The sequence below is a fragment of the Podospora pseudoanserina genome (assembly GCF_035222485.1).
Source record: "Podospora pseudoanserina strain CBS 124.78 chromosome 7 map unlocalized CBS124.78p_7.2, whole genome shotgun sequence".
Lineage (NCBI taxonomy): Eukaryota > Fungi > Ascomycota > Sordariomycetes > Sordariales > Podosporaceae > Podospora > Podospora pseudoanserina.
Window position 1 is genome coordinate 593,932 of NW_026946672.1, and position 16,208 is coordinate 610,139.

Below are 16,208 nucleotides of genomic sequence, written 5' to 3' on the forward strand. Positions count from 1 at the left end.
CGGTGGTATCGACAGTGTTGTTGGTGGTGGCTGTAGGTGGTTGGCTTTTACCGTGTGACACCCACCATATTCACCTTTTTTCCACTGTGTGCAATGAATCAGGATCAAGGCCAAAGGCACAGTCGACTTCTTGGGAGAAGTTGGAGAGTCTGGTTTACCGTACAGCCCCTACAGCGCAAACTCGTCTGAATCGGGCAAGTCGCCTCCCTCCAAATTGTATTCCTACGGTAGTGTCAAACATCCAGGGATTTCATCGCGACATGTATGGAAAAATGCAGAAGCCATTTTGAAGGCATAATTCTGTGTTTACTTCATCGTACGATCACGTTGATAGACTGGCAATGGTATCGGCTTTTGACCTACTTATGCCTCTCATTGGTGACAAATAGGATTTTACATGCCTATAAAAGGCTCCCCTCGAAGTGTATTTGGAATGGTCTTTTCGTTCTTAGTTCAAGTTCAAGTCAAAAGTCAGTATTCACACCATCAGCCGTCGTTAAAAAGTGGCAAGGGACCAGAGCCGCCAAAATATCCACCGGGACGAATAATTCAAGAAGCTTGCAACAGACTGTACCAGCGTTTCCAGAAACGGAGACCAGGCCGAAGTTCTATCCACCCACAGGAACCCACAGTTATCAAGAAAGCAGCCATGACCATTGATCAATGGATTGCTCAAAATAAGGTCGAGTCAGGGAGCCAGAAGATACCCCCGGCAGAAAACGCAATGTGCCAGGTATGGTAAATCCGCTGGAGAAAACAGGTTGAAGGCCGGACAGCAGGGATGACAGACGAGCGGTCTCCAGACATTCTATTTACGGACCAGAGCCTAATGAAACATAAGAAACTAACCAAGGCTCAGAGCTCTCTGCTAGTCTAGGCGCGCACAGGAGTAATAGGTCTGAAGGACTTCTTATTCAAGCAGAAGGTCCCTGGCTTATCCACTCCGTACTGAACTTGCGGGGCGGGCAGAGAAACAGTCGAGCACCCTGTCATATGGTTCCCAATACCACCGAAACCTAGAACCTGGCCAAAACCAAAGATACAAACACACCGAGACCTCAGCATTACACTTCAAGGCGCGAGGACTCAAAGCAAACGGCTATTAGGAAAGGTCTTGGGCTGGCTGATGGATTCAGGCCGCTTGGCGGAATATAAACTGGCAAGGAGACTGGAATTAGAGGCTATAGAGGCTATGGAAGAGGAGGTGGAAGTGGCTGAATCCGAAGTCGAAGGCGATTAAGTCTTCAGGGTCGAATAGGGCCTTTTCTTATTTTGCAACCGTCTGTATAATTTCTCTTTAAATACCGTCTCCTATCTCATACCGACATAGGTTTTCATCCAGCCCACAAGGCACGGTTTTCCCTATGTATAGAACACCAGAAGGACCGGCACACTCTTTTAATCTAGGATAGAGCGGAGTAGGAACAATAATAATATACACACCATCAGATCCGTGCGCCAGGTATGGATCCCCCAAAATGGTGGTATATGTCACCAAGGCCAGTGATGCGAGGAGGCTCTGAACTATGACTTCTTCGCAGAATTCCCTTGATTGGATGTAATCGACTTGTTGGCAGCGCTGGTGGCGAGGGGCCTATGTGGCTTAGCCGAGTACCACTGCCATTGACCTGTCAACCCGTGACATCGTCATTCCATTTGGCTGGAAATTACACCCTGAACACAAGAGGAAGATGTCGGGAATATTGGTTCCCATTTCCGGAGATAGCTTATTAGCGGCGTTTAAGTTAATGTAATTTAGAACTGTGAGCCCTCTCCTATATATATAGTCGGGCCTAGGCTTTGAGTGAAAAATTCCCTCTAGGCTTAATTTGTAGGGAGAGTCGAGAGCTAATTATTTAGGAGCTGAACTCAGTTCGCCGCGTTTAGGACTTGGAATAATATAGGTTTAATTTATTTTAGTAATCTATAGTGGCCTTAAGATCCTTAAATCTGTTCATTTACTGATGTATTCATTTATGGGGAATGGAAACACATTTTATCTCCGAAAAATAAAACCTAGTAGAAAAAAGAGCTTACTTAAATAAAAAAAGGAGAGCCCCCAACTTGACACGGAAGGAATTCTATTGTCCCACGATTTTTATATCTTCCTCCACTTCTGATCAGTGGTGCTGAATATGTCTAATGTTTTGTTAGCCGAAACCACCAGAGCCGCAGCCTTGGGGGTGACGAACGGTAGGTAGTTTTTCCATCGACGAGTGCGCTGTTGTTGTGGTAACACTCAGCCTGGGAAACTCCAATGTCAGTAATCTGTGATTTCTCGAATCATGAGTGGCAACAAAAGGCTGTGTAGCGGCATACCACATACCAAGATGTGGGTGCATTTGGCGCATTGGTGCATTTGGTAGGCAAATGCAAAGAGAGCTGTTCGGAATTGGGCAAATCCCAGATGATGCTTTAGCCCCCTATGCTCAAGACCCGGCAATAACCCCTTCCCCCTCCCTGACGCCCACCCACACCCCGGCGACCACCATGACGCCGACGAAACCGCAGCAGGTCGCCAACTCCACATTTCAAATCAGGTCCAGGGGCACCGAACCTCCTGTCTTTACCGGCCGAGGCCATGGAACGTCCCGCGACCAAGAGGACGAATACACTAACTGGCGTTCCCTCCTGAGGGTTAAGATATAACGACGGACGTCTTTAGAAAGTCTATGCGTTTATATGAGGCCCTAAAGCAAGGAAAGTCACTATACTCCCAGTTTATTTCATCAAGCTTGCAGACCTGGCCGGGGTAACGGACCGCATTAAGGTGGACGCCCTTACGAGTAAAGTGAACGATTCCCTATAGCATATCGGGAAACTCATACCTTTAAGGTACTAGGGAGACGGCCTCGGGAAGTTTGCTGCAAATAGATTTCAGCCGTGGTGACATCAGTGAGATTTGCACTCCCAAGGGTGGGATGCGGCGATGGCCGCAAGAAGCTCGGTCCCAGTGATGGCTGCATGGATGAAATGAGCGGTGGTTCAGCCGCGCGGCCGTGAACGCCATAGTTTCTCTGCCGTACAAGATCGCCTTGCCGTATGCTCGTAACCGCAATATCGAATCCATCGGCGACGGTTGTCCGTGGAACGCGGCGATGGTCATGAACCGCTGGACCATTTCTCAAACCCGGTCGAAATGCCTCCTCGCGTTCTGCTGCGCTTCCTGCTGCGTTTCGCACTCGGCTCGGCGCTGCTCGATCTCGTCGTCCCGCTCCTGTTCGGCCCTGTACAACACCAACATCCGGGCCACCGTCACAATGGCGGACAACCGGGGCGTATTAACCCACGCGCTCCTCCACCCGTGAGCGACGTCGATCCCCAACACGGCCAAACAGCTATATAACGAGTTTTGAAACTCGTTGTCGCCAATGGCATGGTCCAACAATGTGATGAAAAATTCCAACACGCATCGTTCTAACCCTCGCATACCTTGGCCATTTGCCGGGGTTCCGTCCGGGTCTAACCTATCCTCCCCTTTCTCGGCTGTTTCCTCGGCTGTTTCCTCGGCCCCCTCATCATCCCTGATCCCCGAATGTGGCCCCGGGTTCCCCGTCATCATACATGTGTATGCGGCTTCTTGCAAATGCTTCCACGCCTGGGCCTGGTCTGCGGTGAACTGGTATGCCGGCCGTTGGTTCCGGATACTCCCCTCTCCTTGCCCGGCCTCGGTTCAGGGGCAACTCTCCCTCTCGCCCGCTTTTTTCGTCTTGCTCCGATTTGCCGTCTGCTCCTACATCTGCCGTGGACCCTGTAATATCTGCTGTTTCCGCTGTTTCTGCTGCTCCTGCGGCTTTCAAACGGCACGTCCGCCATATCTACGCCACTGCCGACTTCCACGATTTGGTGTATGTGATGGCTTGGGATTTGCACAGGATGCACTTTTGGGGGGGATGGGGAGGGTAAACGAATTGCAATGCTTCTAATGTTTGTGATTCCTCTCTTCCGTGGATTTTCCTCGGGCCTTGATATGAATATTATATGGAAATCCCTGTTTGTAGTTCCCACCCTAGCTGGTTGGCGGGAAACGGGATGGGTGTTTGGCTTGAAGCTTGGCTTTGTTTTTTTCACCCTTTTTTCACCCCTTTTCTTTTGTTTTCCCCTTGGTGGTGTGGCCCGTGCATCAACCCCAACTTTCCGCGTTAACCATCTCTGCGTACACCGCGAACACGACGTCGGCGGACGATAGAAAAGACGGATTTGGTATTGCAGTAAGGGAGCAAACTATGGGAGCCAGATGGAAGTGCTATGGTGCCAAGACGAGCGAGCACATCGGAGGATGCAATGTGCTAGGAGTGATCGGGCTCATAGTTGGACGAGCATTTGAATGAAAGGAAAGATATATATACGAAGGAACTAGATAGCTTGTAGCTAGTTCCGGAGTATGCAATCACAGCTTGTATTCACGGCATCTTGTGCTTACATTGTGTGACGATCCCCTGTCCAGAACCTCTGAAAGGGAAACCGGTTGAAGGCGAACTACTAAATAATGGATCGGTGCAGCTAAACAGTGCACAACAACATGTCTCAATGTAAAAACTCAGGATACCGTGAATACAAGCTGATTGCATACTGCGGAACCATCTACAAGCTATCTAGTTCCTCGATATATATAGGCCTAATGCCAAGACCTGGATCATTCTGTTTCTTTGTGGATCATGACTGACTCCCAAGGATCATTCATGATCTCCTCATGCCCTGGATGATCCACTTCCTATTGGTCTATTCTCCTCTCTTCTGATTTGTCACCGCGTCTCTGCTTCCCAATTTGTTGTTCTTTTCAGGTGTCCACATCATATTCGTAACACATTGAGACATCTTGTTGTGCACTGCTTAGCTGCACCGATCCATTCTCTAGAAGTTCGCCTTCAACTGGTATCGCTTTCAAAGGTTCTGGACAGGGGATCGTCACATTTTGGCAAACCAGTAAGAACCTCTGAAAGAATCCTCAACTTCAGAGGTCTCCGAAACTACCTGAACAGAGATTGAGGATGAAAACCCCCTGAAAGAACCTCTGAAAGCTTCAAGCCACAACGCCCATAACGCCCACAGGTGCGAAGAAAAGAACCTTCTATCACCACGCACTGGCCAACACGCTCAGCCATATTAGGTAAGATAAGATAGGATGCAGGATTCGATTACGCCGACACATTAAACAAAAACCCATTCTAACTACTCCACTTAGCTACGGTGGCCAGAGACTTTAGTGTGTATGGATGCTCGTCGCCAAGCACTCGCTGGTGAGCTTGAGCACAGTTCTTCATCAGTGCTAAAGCGTCTGCGTGTCGTCCTTGGCTTTTCCAAGTAAAAGCGAGGTTGGCCATGCTCATCAACGTATCTGGGTGATCGGCCCCAAGCTTGGTCTTCTGAGTCTCCATTACCTGCACCTCCAGCTTCTCGGCCTCCTCCCACCGGCCCTGGTTCCAAAATGTCGACGCTAAGTTGGCCATGCTCGTTAGCGTATCTGGGTGATCGGCCCCAAGCTTGGTCTTCTGAGTCTCCATCACCTGCACCTCCAGCTTCTCGGCCTCCTCCCACCGGCCCTGGTTCCAAAATGTCGAGGCTAGGTTGGCCATGGTCGTCAGCGTAGAAGGGTGATCGGCCCCAAGCTTGGTCTTCCGAGTCTCCATCACCTGCACCTCCAGCTTCTCGGCCTCCTCCCACCGGCCCTGGTTCCTGTATGTCGACGCTAAGTTGGCCATGCTCGTTAGCATAGAAGGGTGATCGGCCCCAAGCTTGGTCTTCCGAGTCTCCATCACCTGCACAAACAGCTTCTCGGCCTCCTCCAACCGGCCTTGATTCCAAAATGTCGACGCTAAGTTGGCCATGCTCGTTAGCGTATCTGGGTGATCGGCCCCAAGCTTGGTCTTGCTCGTCTCCATCACCTGCACAAACAGCTTCTCGGCCTCCTCCCACCGGCCTTCGTCGTAATATATTCTTCCTATTGTCGCCCCGATGAAACTTTGATATCTCAAAAAATACTCCCGTTCCTGGCCATTATTCCCATGAATATCTGGCAAGTGTCCAACTAGTTGTCGACGGAACTCAGGCTGTTCCTCCTCGATGTTCTGACAGCACGCTGCTAAAACAAATACCATATACCACTGCCGCCATGGCCGGCTTCGGTGGCTTAGCATTGCCCGCCACCGAACCAGGCCATGCATTGTCACGCCAGCCCACCCCCCGTCGACTCGCTGCAACAAGCTATAACGGAGCAGTGGACGGCAGCCCTGCTGATATCGAAAATCATCCCATTTGTCTCCAGCGAGTGGAAGGAATTGTTGGAGTTCAAAGGGCATTCCTTCGCTCTCCTCTTCCCCCATATTAGCCTTGACTTTTTCCATGCCAAGACTGGCCAGACGAAACATCTCATCCTGGTAATACCGCCCTTAAAATGTGCAAGAAACGTCAGCAATATATCAGGTTGCATGCCTTTATTTTCCATCGCGATTTTCTCGAGCGTGGTGTCCCATACTGTCCACACCGTCTTCTCCGTCGCCAATAACCCTCTAAAAAAGTCCATCTGAAGGAGCTCGTCGCGGTGCCTCTCATAGTCCGCGAGGTATCGCTGCAAAGCCTTGTCAGAAGGAGAATGGCTACCGATATAGGCGCCAGCAATATCAATGGCAAGTGCTAAGAATTCCAGCTTTTTCACCACCCTATCACAGTCGTCTTTGATACCCCCAGGGGCCAGCTCTTCGTCGAGTTGCAGATGTCGGAGGAGAAGCGCCCTCCCTTCCGGTGGCGACATGTCGCCAACACGGACCGATTCGCAGGTCCCGCCGACTAACTTGGTACTTTGCTCGTCTCGGCTGGTAATAATAACCCTTCCTCGGTTTCCCCTCGGCATGACCTTCTGGATACCCCAGCTAACGTCGTCGGCATTATCCACAATCAATAGCCATTCGTCATCCGCCTCACTTCGGTCGCAAAGCCATCTAAGTACTGCCCGGACCCCTGCATCCGTAATAATCGATCCTTGGTTTTCGCCGCCCTCCACTGTGAGTCCCAGCTCCGCAGCACATATCTTAAAGCTAGATCGTACTGTCTCCTCGTCCGTCGCGTCTATCCAGAGAATCGGGTTGTAATCAAGTTTGTGCTTCTCGGCGTAGTCCAGCGCTAGCTGCGACTTACCAACACCGCCCAATCCGTAAACAGAAACTGCGTATGGAACGCTTGCTTTCTCATGCCTTATATGCAACTTCTGCTCGAGTTCCGCCGACAGTCCGACCCGCTCCGTATAAGTATCTACCCTCCCGAGCGGTACAGCGTAGTGATGCTTCACCGGCCGAGCGGAGGCTCTGATTGATTCGGTAAGTTTCGAAAGTATTGACTGATAGCTTTCGTTCTTCGACGCAAATTTGTTGAGCCCATAGTGATCGACCGATAGCCCAATGTTTCGAACATTTCGGCCCTCATATGTGGCGGATTGCTCATGGACACACTGTGTCTGCTATTAGCGCTCCATCCATGCTAACATCCGACATACTTACAAATCGCTCTAGCCGAACGAACCATAGCCGAAGAATACGTGTCGGCCGCTTCTCAAAGAAGTTAAATACACGCAAATCGTCTGGAGCCACCGCCATAAAATCCTTATGCAAGTCGTGTAGCGAAAATGAATCATACTCCAAATCGGCCAGGATTGACGGGTTCGACCCGAGAGGCTGGAGGCCCTTTGCCGCAAGCCAACCCCATAGGCCGAAACTGGTCCCGCGATGCGGCGTACCCAGGAAGATAATTGTTTGAGCATGCTCCGCGACGTGGCCAAAGTCTCGACTAGCTCGGGCTTGAACAAGTGCCTTCTAGAAGTTAGGCGCGTCGTTATCACAAGTGGTTTCTAGCTTACCCGTTTAACCACGAGCCCCCCAAAACTATGTGCTACAAAGATCAAGCTCCGGCTTTGCTCCTAGAGTTGGAGCGCGTTAGCAGTGCCCCAAGAGTCGAGTCCAAAGCTGGGTCTATCTTCACACCCACCCTCTCGGACATCCGGATCCCTCCAATATGCTCAAGCAGTTCATTCCCAAGGTTTGTCAACCGTGTGTGCACCGCATCCCTCTTCCAGTATGAATCGTAGTTGTAAAAGAATAGGCGGACATCTCTGCTGACCGCCGGAAAAGGTCACTAGGGAGAAAGTCGCTGACCCAGTTCACAAACTGTTCGTTGTCCGTCACCGCTTCTTCAGGTATATCGGCCGTCGTCGCTTGTCTCGTCGCATGTTTCGTCGCCCGCCATGTCGAGTCGGGGTTGGACCCTAGGCCGTGTACAAAGATAATACTGCCTCTGTCAGAAAGCTTCACTCGTAGTAGCGCTAGAGGTGCTTACTCAATCCCGTCCGCCCTCGTCGGTAAACCACTGGCGCACGCTGGAACGAGCTCAAATCTTGATTTCGGAGCTTGGTCGGAGTTGAGTCGGCTGGGGATGCTCTTCGTGGCCTGGTAGTAGAGGACTGCAATCGAGAGCAGGAAGATGACCAGGTATATAGCTAGGCCCATCGCGGCTCGGCTAGCTTCGTCCTAGGGGGCCGGTACCCATGCGGTCACGGTGGGGATGACGGGTGTGAGGAGTGTAGTGGTACTAGCACTAGGCTTGTAACAATAGGCAAATATGGTTAATTCAACTCATAAAAAGGTCCTCGGTGGTCATAGGCCGTGGCACTTCTGTTTTATGCTTCACAGAGTGGTCTGGGTGAGCGGGGTAGGGCCGATACAAAATGATAAAGATAGGGCGAAATACAGGCCAATGAAACTATTCGTTTGATCAACCAGATGCGGCTGTGTGGCAAGTCGTTACGGGTCCAATCAGATGAAGGCCTGCAATATGCACAGCCCCCCGGATCTGTGGTTTGGTGATATTCCCCTCACAAAGACGCCCTTGGACATGTTCGCCGCTCAGCTTAACCGTCAAAAATACCAAATGTCTAGTTATTCACATATTCCTTTCCCTCCATCCTCCGCTCCGAACAGAGATTGTCTCAGCCCTTACGATGAAGTGACTGTTCAGAATGCGCAATCCGAGCCAGATAATAAGGCGGGGCCTATAACGCATGTTCCAGGAGAGCCCGCTGTCAGACTACTCCCCGACCAAGTCCGCATTCATATCTCGAGTCACCTGGATACTCCGCTCCTCGATGAGCTTTACGAAAATCTCTGGCTTATTGCGAAGAAATGCGGTCGAAACATCGACCCGCTCCATACACAAAAGGTCAAAGGTCGAAGCATTGTCCCTACCGAGGATCCTAGGCTCCATCTCACCTGGCACCGGGACAGGATCTATATAAAGCCTGTTCCAGTATTCCTTCTCAACTATCAATTTTGGACAACATATCTACAGACCTCGACGCAGAACTCATCTTGTGGGATGCCCGAAGAGTTGGGCTTCGACAGCTCGATTGCGACTGGATTTCTGCGGTCATATGCTTTGCTCGTGCCGCACCGTCTGGATTTCGAATTAGCGAAAGAGGCACACCTTATCCCTGGCGACGTGGAGAACTGGCTTCAATGGTCGAAATTCATCAGCCATTTCCATCACCTCTCTGATGAGAACGTTGCGAGGCGATATCACTACGGACAGCTGCGCCTCTCGTGGCTGAACTGGGCCGTCCGCGTGTTCCGCCCACAGCACGCGCGAACTTGGTGGTTCTACGAGGTCCCGCATTGGTCTATCACCGCTTTTGTGTCGAGAGCGACCGTACCTCTACTGTTCTTGTTTGCCGGTATATCCCTCGCTCTGTCATCAATGCAAGTTGCACTCTCGGTGCCGACAGACGACCCGTGGTTTCATGGACTAGGAGAGTCTAAATTACAAAATATCGGCCGTGCGTTCTGGGTGTTCTCTATTGCTGTAATACTGGGTTGGGCAGCTATAGGGGCCCTCTTACTCGGCATTCCAACTGCTATCCTGGTGTGGCAAGTTTCATGGGGGTTTATGAGAGAGAAGAGACGACGGGCGGGCACTTCTGCGGGGTAAAATTCTTTATGGATGCAGAATGTAATGGTCTTAAGGTAGTGTATTACAACGAGCTGGGCCATCTCTACGAGTACACTGAGCTTGGAGAAGAAAATAAAAGGAGAAGATTTGACATTATGAGCATTTAATATTTCACGAAGGACAAGGCTACTAATAGTAGATTATTATATGATCGTTGATTTTAGGGTGTAGGAAGAAAGGAAAAAATGGCCTAACGACCGATAACTGGGAAGGTATATAAATAAGTGATTGCTTTGTCTGGTTAAAACTTTGTAGAACCTCTGTAAATTCGTCGTTCTCTGCTTCCTGTAGCTATGCTTTTAGCGTTCGGGGCGGGCCAGCCTTGTCCGAATTCTCATGGTAAAACCGCCGTAAAAGATTTGGTGAATATTGAAGTCGCTTGCCGGGTTCTATTCCGTGTCCGGTGTAACGGGCTGAGCCCTGGCATAGACCTCGGCAACCCTCGGCCCTAATGAAGCTATTCCTAGAACGCGCAGACCACTATTCCAGAACCCTTCTATCATCGCGCACTGGCCAACACGCCCAGCCATATCAGAGGCTCATGTTGTCAAACCTTCTCTTTCTCTTTTCTTTTCTTCTCTAAGTTCAGTGTACTCGTAGAGTGGCCTACTAGTTGCAATACACTGCCTTGAGGCCGTTACATCCGGGTCCTAGCCTTTCCACTGAGCTTGGTACTACGATTTCCCGTGGTGGGTACGGCTGGCGAGGATCTTTGAGGCTTTATGCTCGGATCTACCAGTAGATTTCATTGGCTCTCCTGGCGGGTTTTCTGACGCTTATCCGGGCAATGGGTTGTTCGGGAATTTCTCAGGTGGCCGGCCGTGAACACTGCGGATTGCTTGAGAATACCACTCGGTCGCCGGGCTTGAAGTCAGGTTCGTGTCGGTGACGGTTTGCTTGAGCTGCCTGTCGCGGTGGAGATTTGACGATAGTGTCCTTGGCAAAGTTCACGCACCCTCTGATCAGTTGGGTAAACTTCTGAGCGTCTTCTTGGGTCTTGCGTTCACTTCGAGGTAAATCAGTCCATTCCTTGGTTCGCACTTGCCAGTTAAACTACATCCTCGTCGGAAAGCCGAACAATACTTCCTGCTCTCTACCAGAAGAGTATTTAGGGTATTCTGGATATCTGTGAGCCATTGTCCTTCTCCAGGTATTCTTCCAGTATCCACTCCTAAAAACGAGTTGTTGCTCTTTGATCAGGACCCTTCCAGATGTGTGGGGTCCCACCGGTTCGTACCGTAGGACTTTTTCCTGCCGGTGATGATCATTTCGTTGCGATGTTACACGCCTGGCAGTTGTTTTCTTCTTGGGTTTTTTCGCCTCTCATGTTGAATGCTCCTCAAACTAGTGGCTTACCCTCAGGAAGAAGTCTGCCAAGACGGTCCACAATTATTAACACCTTAGCACGTATATTAACATGGCTTACTCCAACCGTCCCACAAGCTCCGATATATCTCTTCGGATTTACGGTTTTCGATCCACCACTTGGCGCTATGCATCTGCCCTTGCCAGGTTGCAAGGAAGCCTTGCAAAGCCAAGCTCCCGGTTTCCTTGCAAGGAGTCCAGCCGCCAAAAATGACTCTGTGTGAAGTAGAAGCCAGTTTTGGAGGCAGATAACGTCCACCTATAGTTCAAGATCGTGCTCTCAGAGCTGCTTCGAAAGCCTAACCATATAGTTATGTAAGAATCTGAAAGCGTGGGTTCTTGTTTGCATTAAAATTAAAAACCATTTATTGCCTCAATAGAGGCAGCGGTTTTTTATGTTACCTATGTCAAAATAGAAAAGCTGTTTCTGGCTTCAGCCAAGGAGACCATCGCTGCCTACACGGGCAAAATGAAAAGGCCGTTTCTGGCTTTTCATATGGCCAGTGTGAAAATGTGATCTTCCATACAGTGCTCAATCAAGTTAGGAACAATCCAAGTTTTCGGTGATCCCGGATGCATGAACGGGAGAAGACTTGCCTGATTTAAACTAACTCAGAAACTGACTTAAGTAGAGACATTAGTTCCCTGTTATAGCTCTTATACCTAACATTACCTTAAACGGAATATTTAGTAATACAGCTAGGGTTATTTTCTAGTAACTCCACCAAAACCCCTCTGCAGTACTAATAACAATATCGTGGAATAGGTATATATTCCAGAAATAGCTCTGCCATGGTCTCCCTCCAGCCTGGTCTCAGGTGGATTCAATCATTGCTCACCGTGCTCGGGGTTGCTCACCGTACTCGGGGTTTGCTCACCGTGCTCAGAACCTTGCTCACCATGCTTAGGGCCTGCTCAGGCTCTTGTTCCCCCTACTCAGGGGATCTCCACTTCTGCTCAGGTTAAAGCGGCGACTGCTCAGGTCCCAAAACGGATAATAGAAATCGCCCATGTCCAAATTCCGATATTGTTCTGGCTGTTCCAAAACCATCTATAGACTGCTTGGCGTCAGCGAGCCTTGATGCCAATCCAGCACCAACAAGCCAGTGCCTGGCTCGTGCAACGTGGCCATCGCCATTCGGAGCGTCGGAATTAGACTTGGACGAAAGGAGAAAACGATAAAAGATGGAGAGAAGGTGTTATTCAGCACTTTGATGATGGTGTTTGATTTTGAAGGTATATCTAGCTGTAGACTGCTCACTCAACTTCAATTCCAGTATCCACCACCAGTTTCAGCAACCACATTCCGACTCTCACCAAGATGAAGTTTTTCACCACAATTACACTAGCAGCTACTCTCTTCGCCCAGTCCACTGTCTCTCTGACCAAGTGGGATGACTGGGCCCATGGAAGAGTCGCCCTTGAAGACGTCTCAATACACTTTCGCTATGCCGGCAGTGGCCCCCCTTTGCTTCTCATTCATGGCAACCCTCAGTATAGCTTGACGTGGCAGTGGATTGGTCCCGTCCTTGTCGAATCCTTCACTGTCATCGCCCCGGATAACCGCGGAGCTGGGGATTCGTCCATCCCACCAGACGGCAACTACAGTGCCACCGCGAGCGCTGCCGACCTCAAAGGTGTACTCGACTTTCTCAACATCACCGAGACCTACGTGTTCTCCCACGACAAGGGCGCAGGCATGGCAGTTGCCCTCGCCATTCAATACCCATCGCTTGTGAAGAGACTGGGTGAATATGTCCTGCCAGGCTTTGGATACGAGGCAGCTTCAGCCCCTGGGCCGTACTGGGACCTGTATGGAAACTGGCAATTGGCTTTCTTCAGCGTCCCAGACGCAGCCGACTTCTTCATTTGAGGTCGTGAAAGAGAGATGCTTTCCTGGTATTTCTATCACGGCAGCTATTCGGGTGGATCGTCCATTTCGGAGGAGACGTTGAGTAGATATGCGACCTCCATCTCCAAGCCGGGGTACCTCCGGGCCATGTTCGGACCGTTCGAGAGCAGGATCGTGGCCGATGACGCAAAGTTCTTTACATCCACCATTGGGAAGAAGAAGCTGACTGTCCCGACACTTGCTCGGGGAGGCGAGGCGCTGATGTCTTTCCTCACACGGCCCGCATTTGAGAATCTTACCGAGACTCTGGAAGTTGATATTGTGCTCAAAGCAGGACACTGGATCGGTGAGTCTTCCTCATGACATGATGTTCTGGTAGATTAGTTGACTGGCACGTAAACAGTTGATGAGAACCCCATCTGGGTCGCCAACCATGTCGCCAGCTTCCTTGCCAAAGACAAATCTCCCTTGCCAGTTGCGAACCTTTCAAGCCTGACGAACCAAGTGACGTTGACTGTGTGTCTTTACGGGACCCTGAGAAACTTTGCTTTGGCTGGGGGGGTATTCTGTAGTGTCTTGGCTGTCGCTGGCTAATCGTTAGTGGGTGTTTTTTTGGGGTGGTTGATGGTCTAGGCAGCACCAAAACAGGCAAGATTCAGGGGGTGTTAGCAAATGAGGGAGCCTGGTTGACGCCACCTATTTCGGTATCCTTTGCGCAAGCTGAAAGCTAGATGGTCAAAGGGACGCGCAATCGTCAAATCTGTCTTTTTGTTTACCTTGTATAAACACTCGCGCATAATCTCTTCTTCTTTTTCCCTCACCATCAATGAACCGGGACTTCCGCTTTTGAACCGGGATTTCAACTTTGATTTGTAACCAATGTCGTCCACTCAAGAAATGGCTTCGAAAAATGACCGACCTGACCATGAATTTTGGAATGCCTTCATCCACGGCACTCTGCTTCCATGGCGTCACAGGGACTACGTTCGGGCTGCCTACATGACCATTCTTCTCCACGAAAATAGAGATCGCGGTCTCCTCGAGATAGCCAGCGACTTCGCCGCCAACATGCTTTTGTTGAAGCAGCGGGCGTCCCGGTTGAACCATCAGCCTGAGTCACGGTGAGTTTTCCTAGTCGTCACTGTCGTGATCTCAGTATCGTCTAACACTACGCAGAACAGAAACTGTTTTTTGGCTCTATCAAATCAAATCGGCTATTGAGGCTGCGCAAGGATCTTCAACTGATGACAAGCACTTCACACCGCCCTCGTTCGACATGGTGCTCGCTAAACGCCCGGAACTCCTTGGCCGCAAGCTGATCGACCAGTACTACAGCGTGTATCTTCAGAACATGTGCTATACTCATCGGTATTATGTTTTACCCAATCTCAAGCCTCTTGAGCCACCCAGAAAAGCTCCAAGGTCTTTCTTTGGGTTCGGCAACAACTCTGCGCCGGAACCTTTTGAGCACGAGCGCTATCTCAATATGGCCTTTGCCATTGTCCAGCGGTACCTGCGCGAGGGTGAAACCCGACGAAGAAGCTGGTTCATCGAGCGAGGGTTTGATGCCCTGCGTCAACAGTTCATGCGTATGAGGGCGCCAGTGGACGCTCGCACTGGGGTCTTTGCTGAAAAGTCATCTTCGGGTTTGGAACCATTTTCAGAAACAAAAGCCTACTTTTATGTCCAGCTTGTTCACATTGCCCTCACCAAGCTCACCACTGGTGGTCACCATGACATGGTTCAAAGAATGCGGTATCAAACGTTCAAACGACTCTTCGGCATCGAACCCAACATCTGGAAGAAACACTACAGCGCGAAACGATGGACGAGTTTCAAAGCCCTCGGGGGTTTCCAGCCACCTGATCTCAAGCCCCTCCCGGATACCATTGACGCTTCGTACAACAAGGGCAGCAGCATTTTCCTTACCGCTTTAGGAGGTTCTGGTGGCCCTTCCGATACCGAAGAATCCATCAAACCCAAATCCTGGGACGACTTGTTTCTCAAAGAAGGCCTCGAACCCGAACTCCCCCTCGAAGAGGTCATCGCCTTCCACCGTTCCATCCTCCTCGAAGACGCCAAATCCATCGACCCCACCGCCCCCCTATCCCCCTCCCACCTCCCTACCCCCGCCCACTTGCTCAAATACATATACACCACCCTCCTCACCGCCAGCTCCATGGCCACCCTCCCAACCCGCGCAACCCACTGCCTCTCCACCCTCCTCCAGCACGCCCCCCTTCCCAAAACCCACCTAATCTTCTACCTAAACTACCTCCTCAACTTCTGCACCCCAGGCATAGAACTAGCCTACCCAGGCCTCTTCCCCTCGAACAAGACCCCCTCCTGGCAGGGAAAAATCCAGTTCCGTCCCATCACCACCACAACCACCACCAACCCAGAAACGAACAAAACAGAAACAAGACACACCCGGTATCACAACTGCCCTTGTCACAACGGCACGCCGCTTCCTTATTATATTGGTCCATCGGCGTGTGAATACCCCGTTAACTTCCCCTATGAGCACCCACCTCAGTTATACCACGGTTGTTCCTGCCATAAGGAAGAAAAGATTGATCAGGATAAGCTGGCGGAGATTGTGGCGGGGATGTATGCCGAGAGAGAGGCGAGTGAGGTTTGGAAGGGGGGGCAGAGGGATGGAAACACGGGGTTTGGCAAGAAAAAGGTGAGAGATCGGGAGGAGATGTTTGTCGAGTGGGTTAGGCGGTGGCCTGAGTTGGTGTTTGTGGAGTTTTCGCCTGGGGGGGAGAAGAGGGGGTTGGTAGAGATTTGGGAGGGGAGGGAAAGGGAGATGATTATGTTGATGAGGGAGGAGGATGGGGGGGTGGGGGTTATGGGGGTGGTGCCAGTTGCGGATGGGGAGGGGGAAGAAGAGGGGGAGGGGGATGAAAAGACTTTGGCTGGGGATCGGGAGGTGAGGAGTGGAGACGAGGAGGATTGGGAGCTGTTGAGTCAGGCTGGGACGCTGTGTGAGAAATGA

General features: G+C 50.7%; 3 protein-coding genes across 3 annotated transcripts; 2 read left to right on the forward strand and 1 right to left on the reverse strand.

Moving 5' to 3' along the window:
* Positions 1-5,168: 5,168 nt before the first annotated feature.
* QC764_0111100 (uncharacterized protein) lies at positions 5,169-8,698 on the reverse strand (the record flags this gene model as incomplete). Its single annotated transcript, XM_062941170.1, is given in 8 exon segments — positions 5,169-6,194; positions 6,212-7,444; positions 7,494-7,802; positions 7,850-7,909; positions 7,978-8,101; positions 8,110-8,277; positions 8,326-8,500; positions 8,544-8,698. Coding segments are annotated over 7 exon segments (3,090 nt in total). The 5' UTR covers positions 8,496-8,500; positions 8,544-8,698.
* Positions 8,699-8,794: 96 nt separating this feature from the next.
* Positions 8,795-9,969, forward strand: QC764_703540 (uncharacterized protein; the record flags this gene model as incomplete). The annotated part of the gene is made up of 1 exon (XM_062950012.1): positions 8,795-9,969. Exon 1 carries the CDS (start codon positions 8,806-8,808, stop codon positions 9,967-9,969), a length of 1,164 nt encoding a protein of 387 aa, XP_062795934.1. The 5' UTR covers positions 8,795-8,805.
* A 4,071-nt stretch (positions 9,970-14,040) lies between these two features.
* On the forward strand, positions 14,041-16,208 carry QC764_703520 (uncharacterized protein; the record flags this gene model as incomplete). Its single annotated transcript, XM_062950011.1, has 2 exons — positions 14,041-14,328; positions 14,384-16,208. The coding sequence occupies exons 1-2, from the start codon at positions 14,087-14,089 to the stop codon at positions 16,206-16,208; spliced, it is 2,067 nt and encodes a 688-aa protein (XP_062795935.1). The 5' UTR covers positions 14,041-14,086.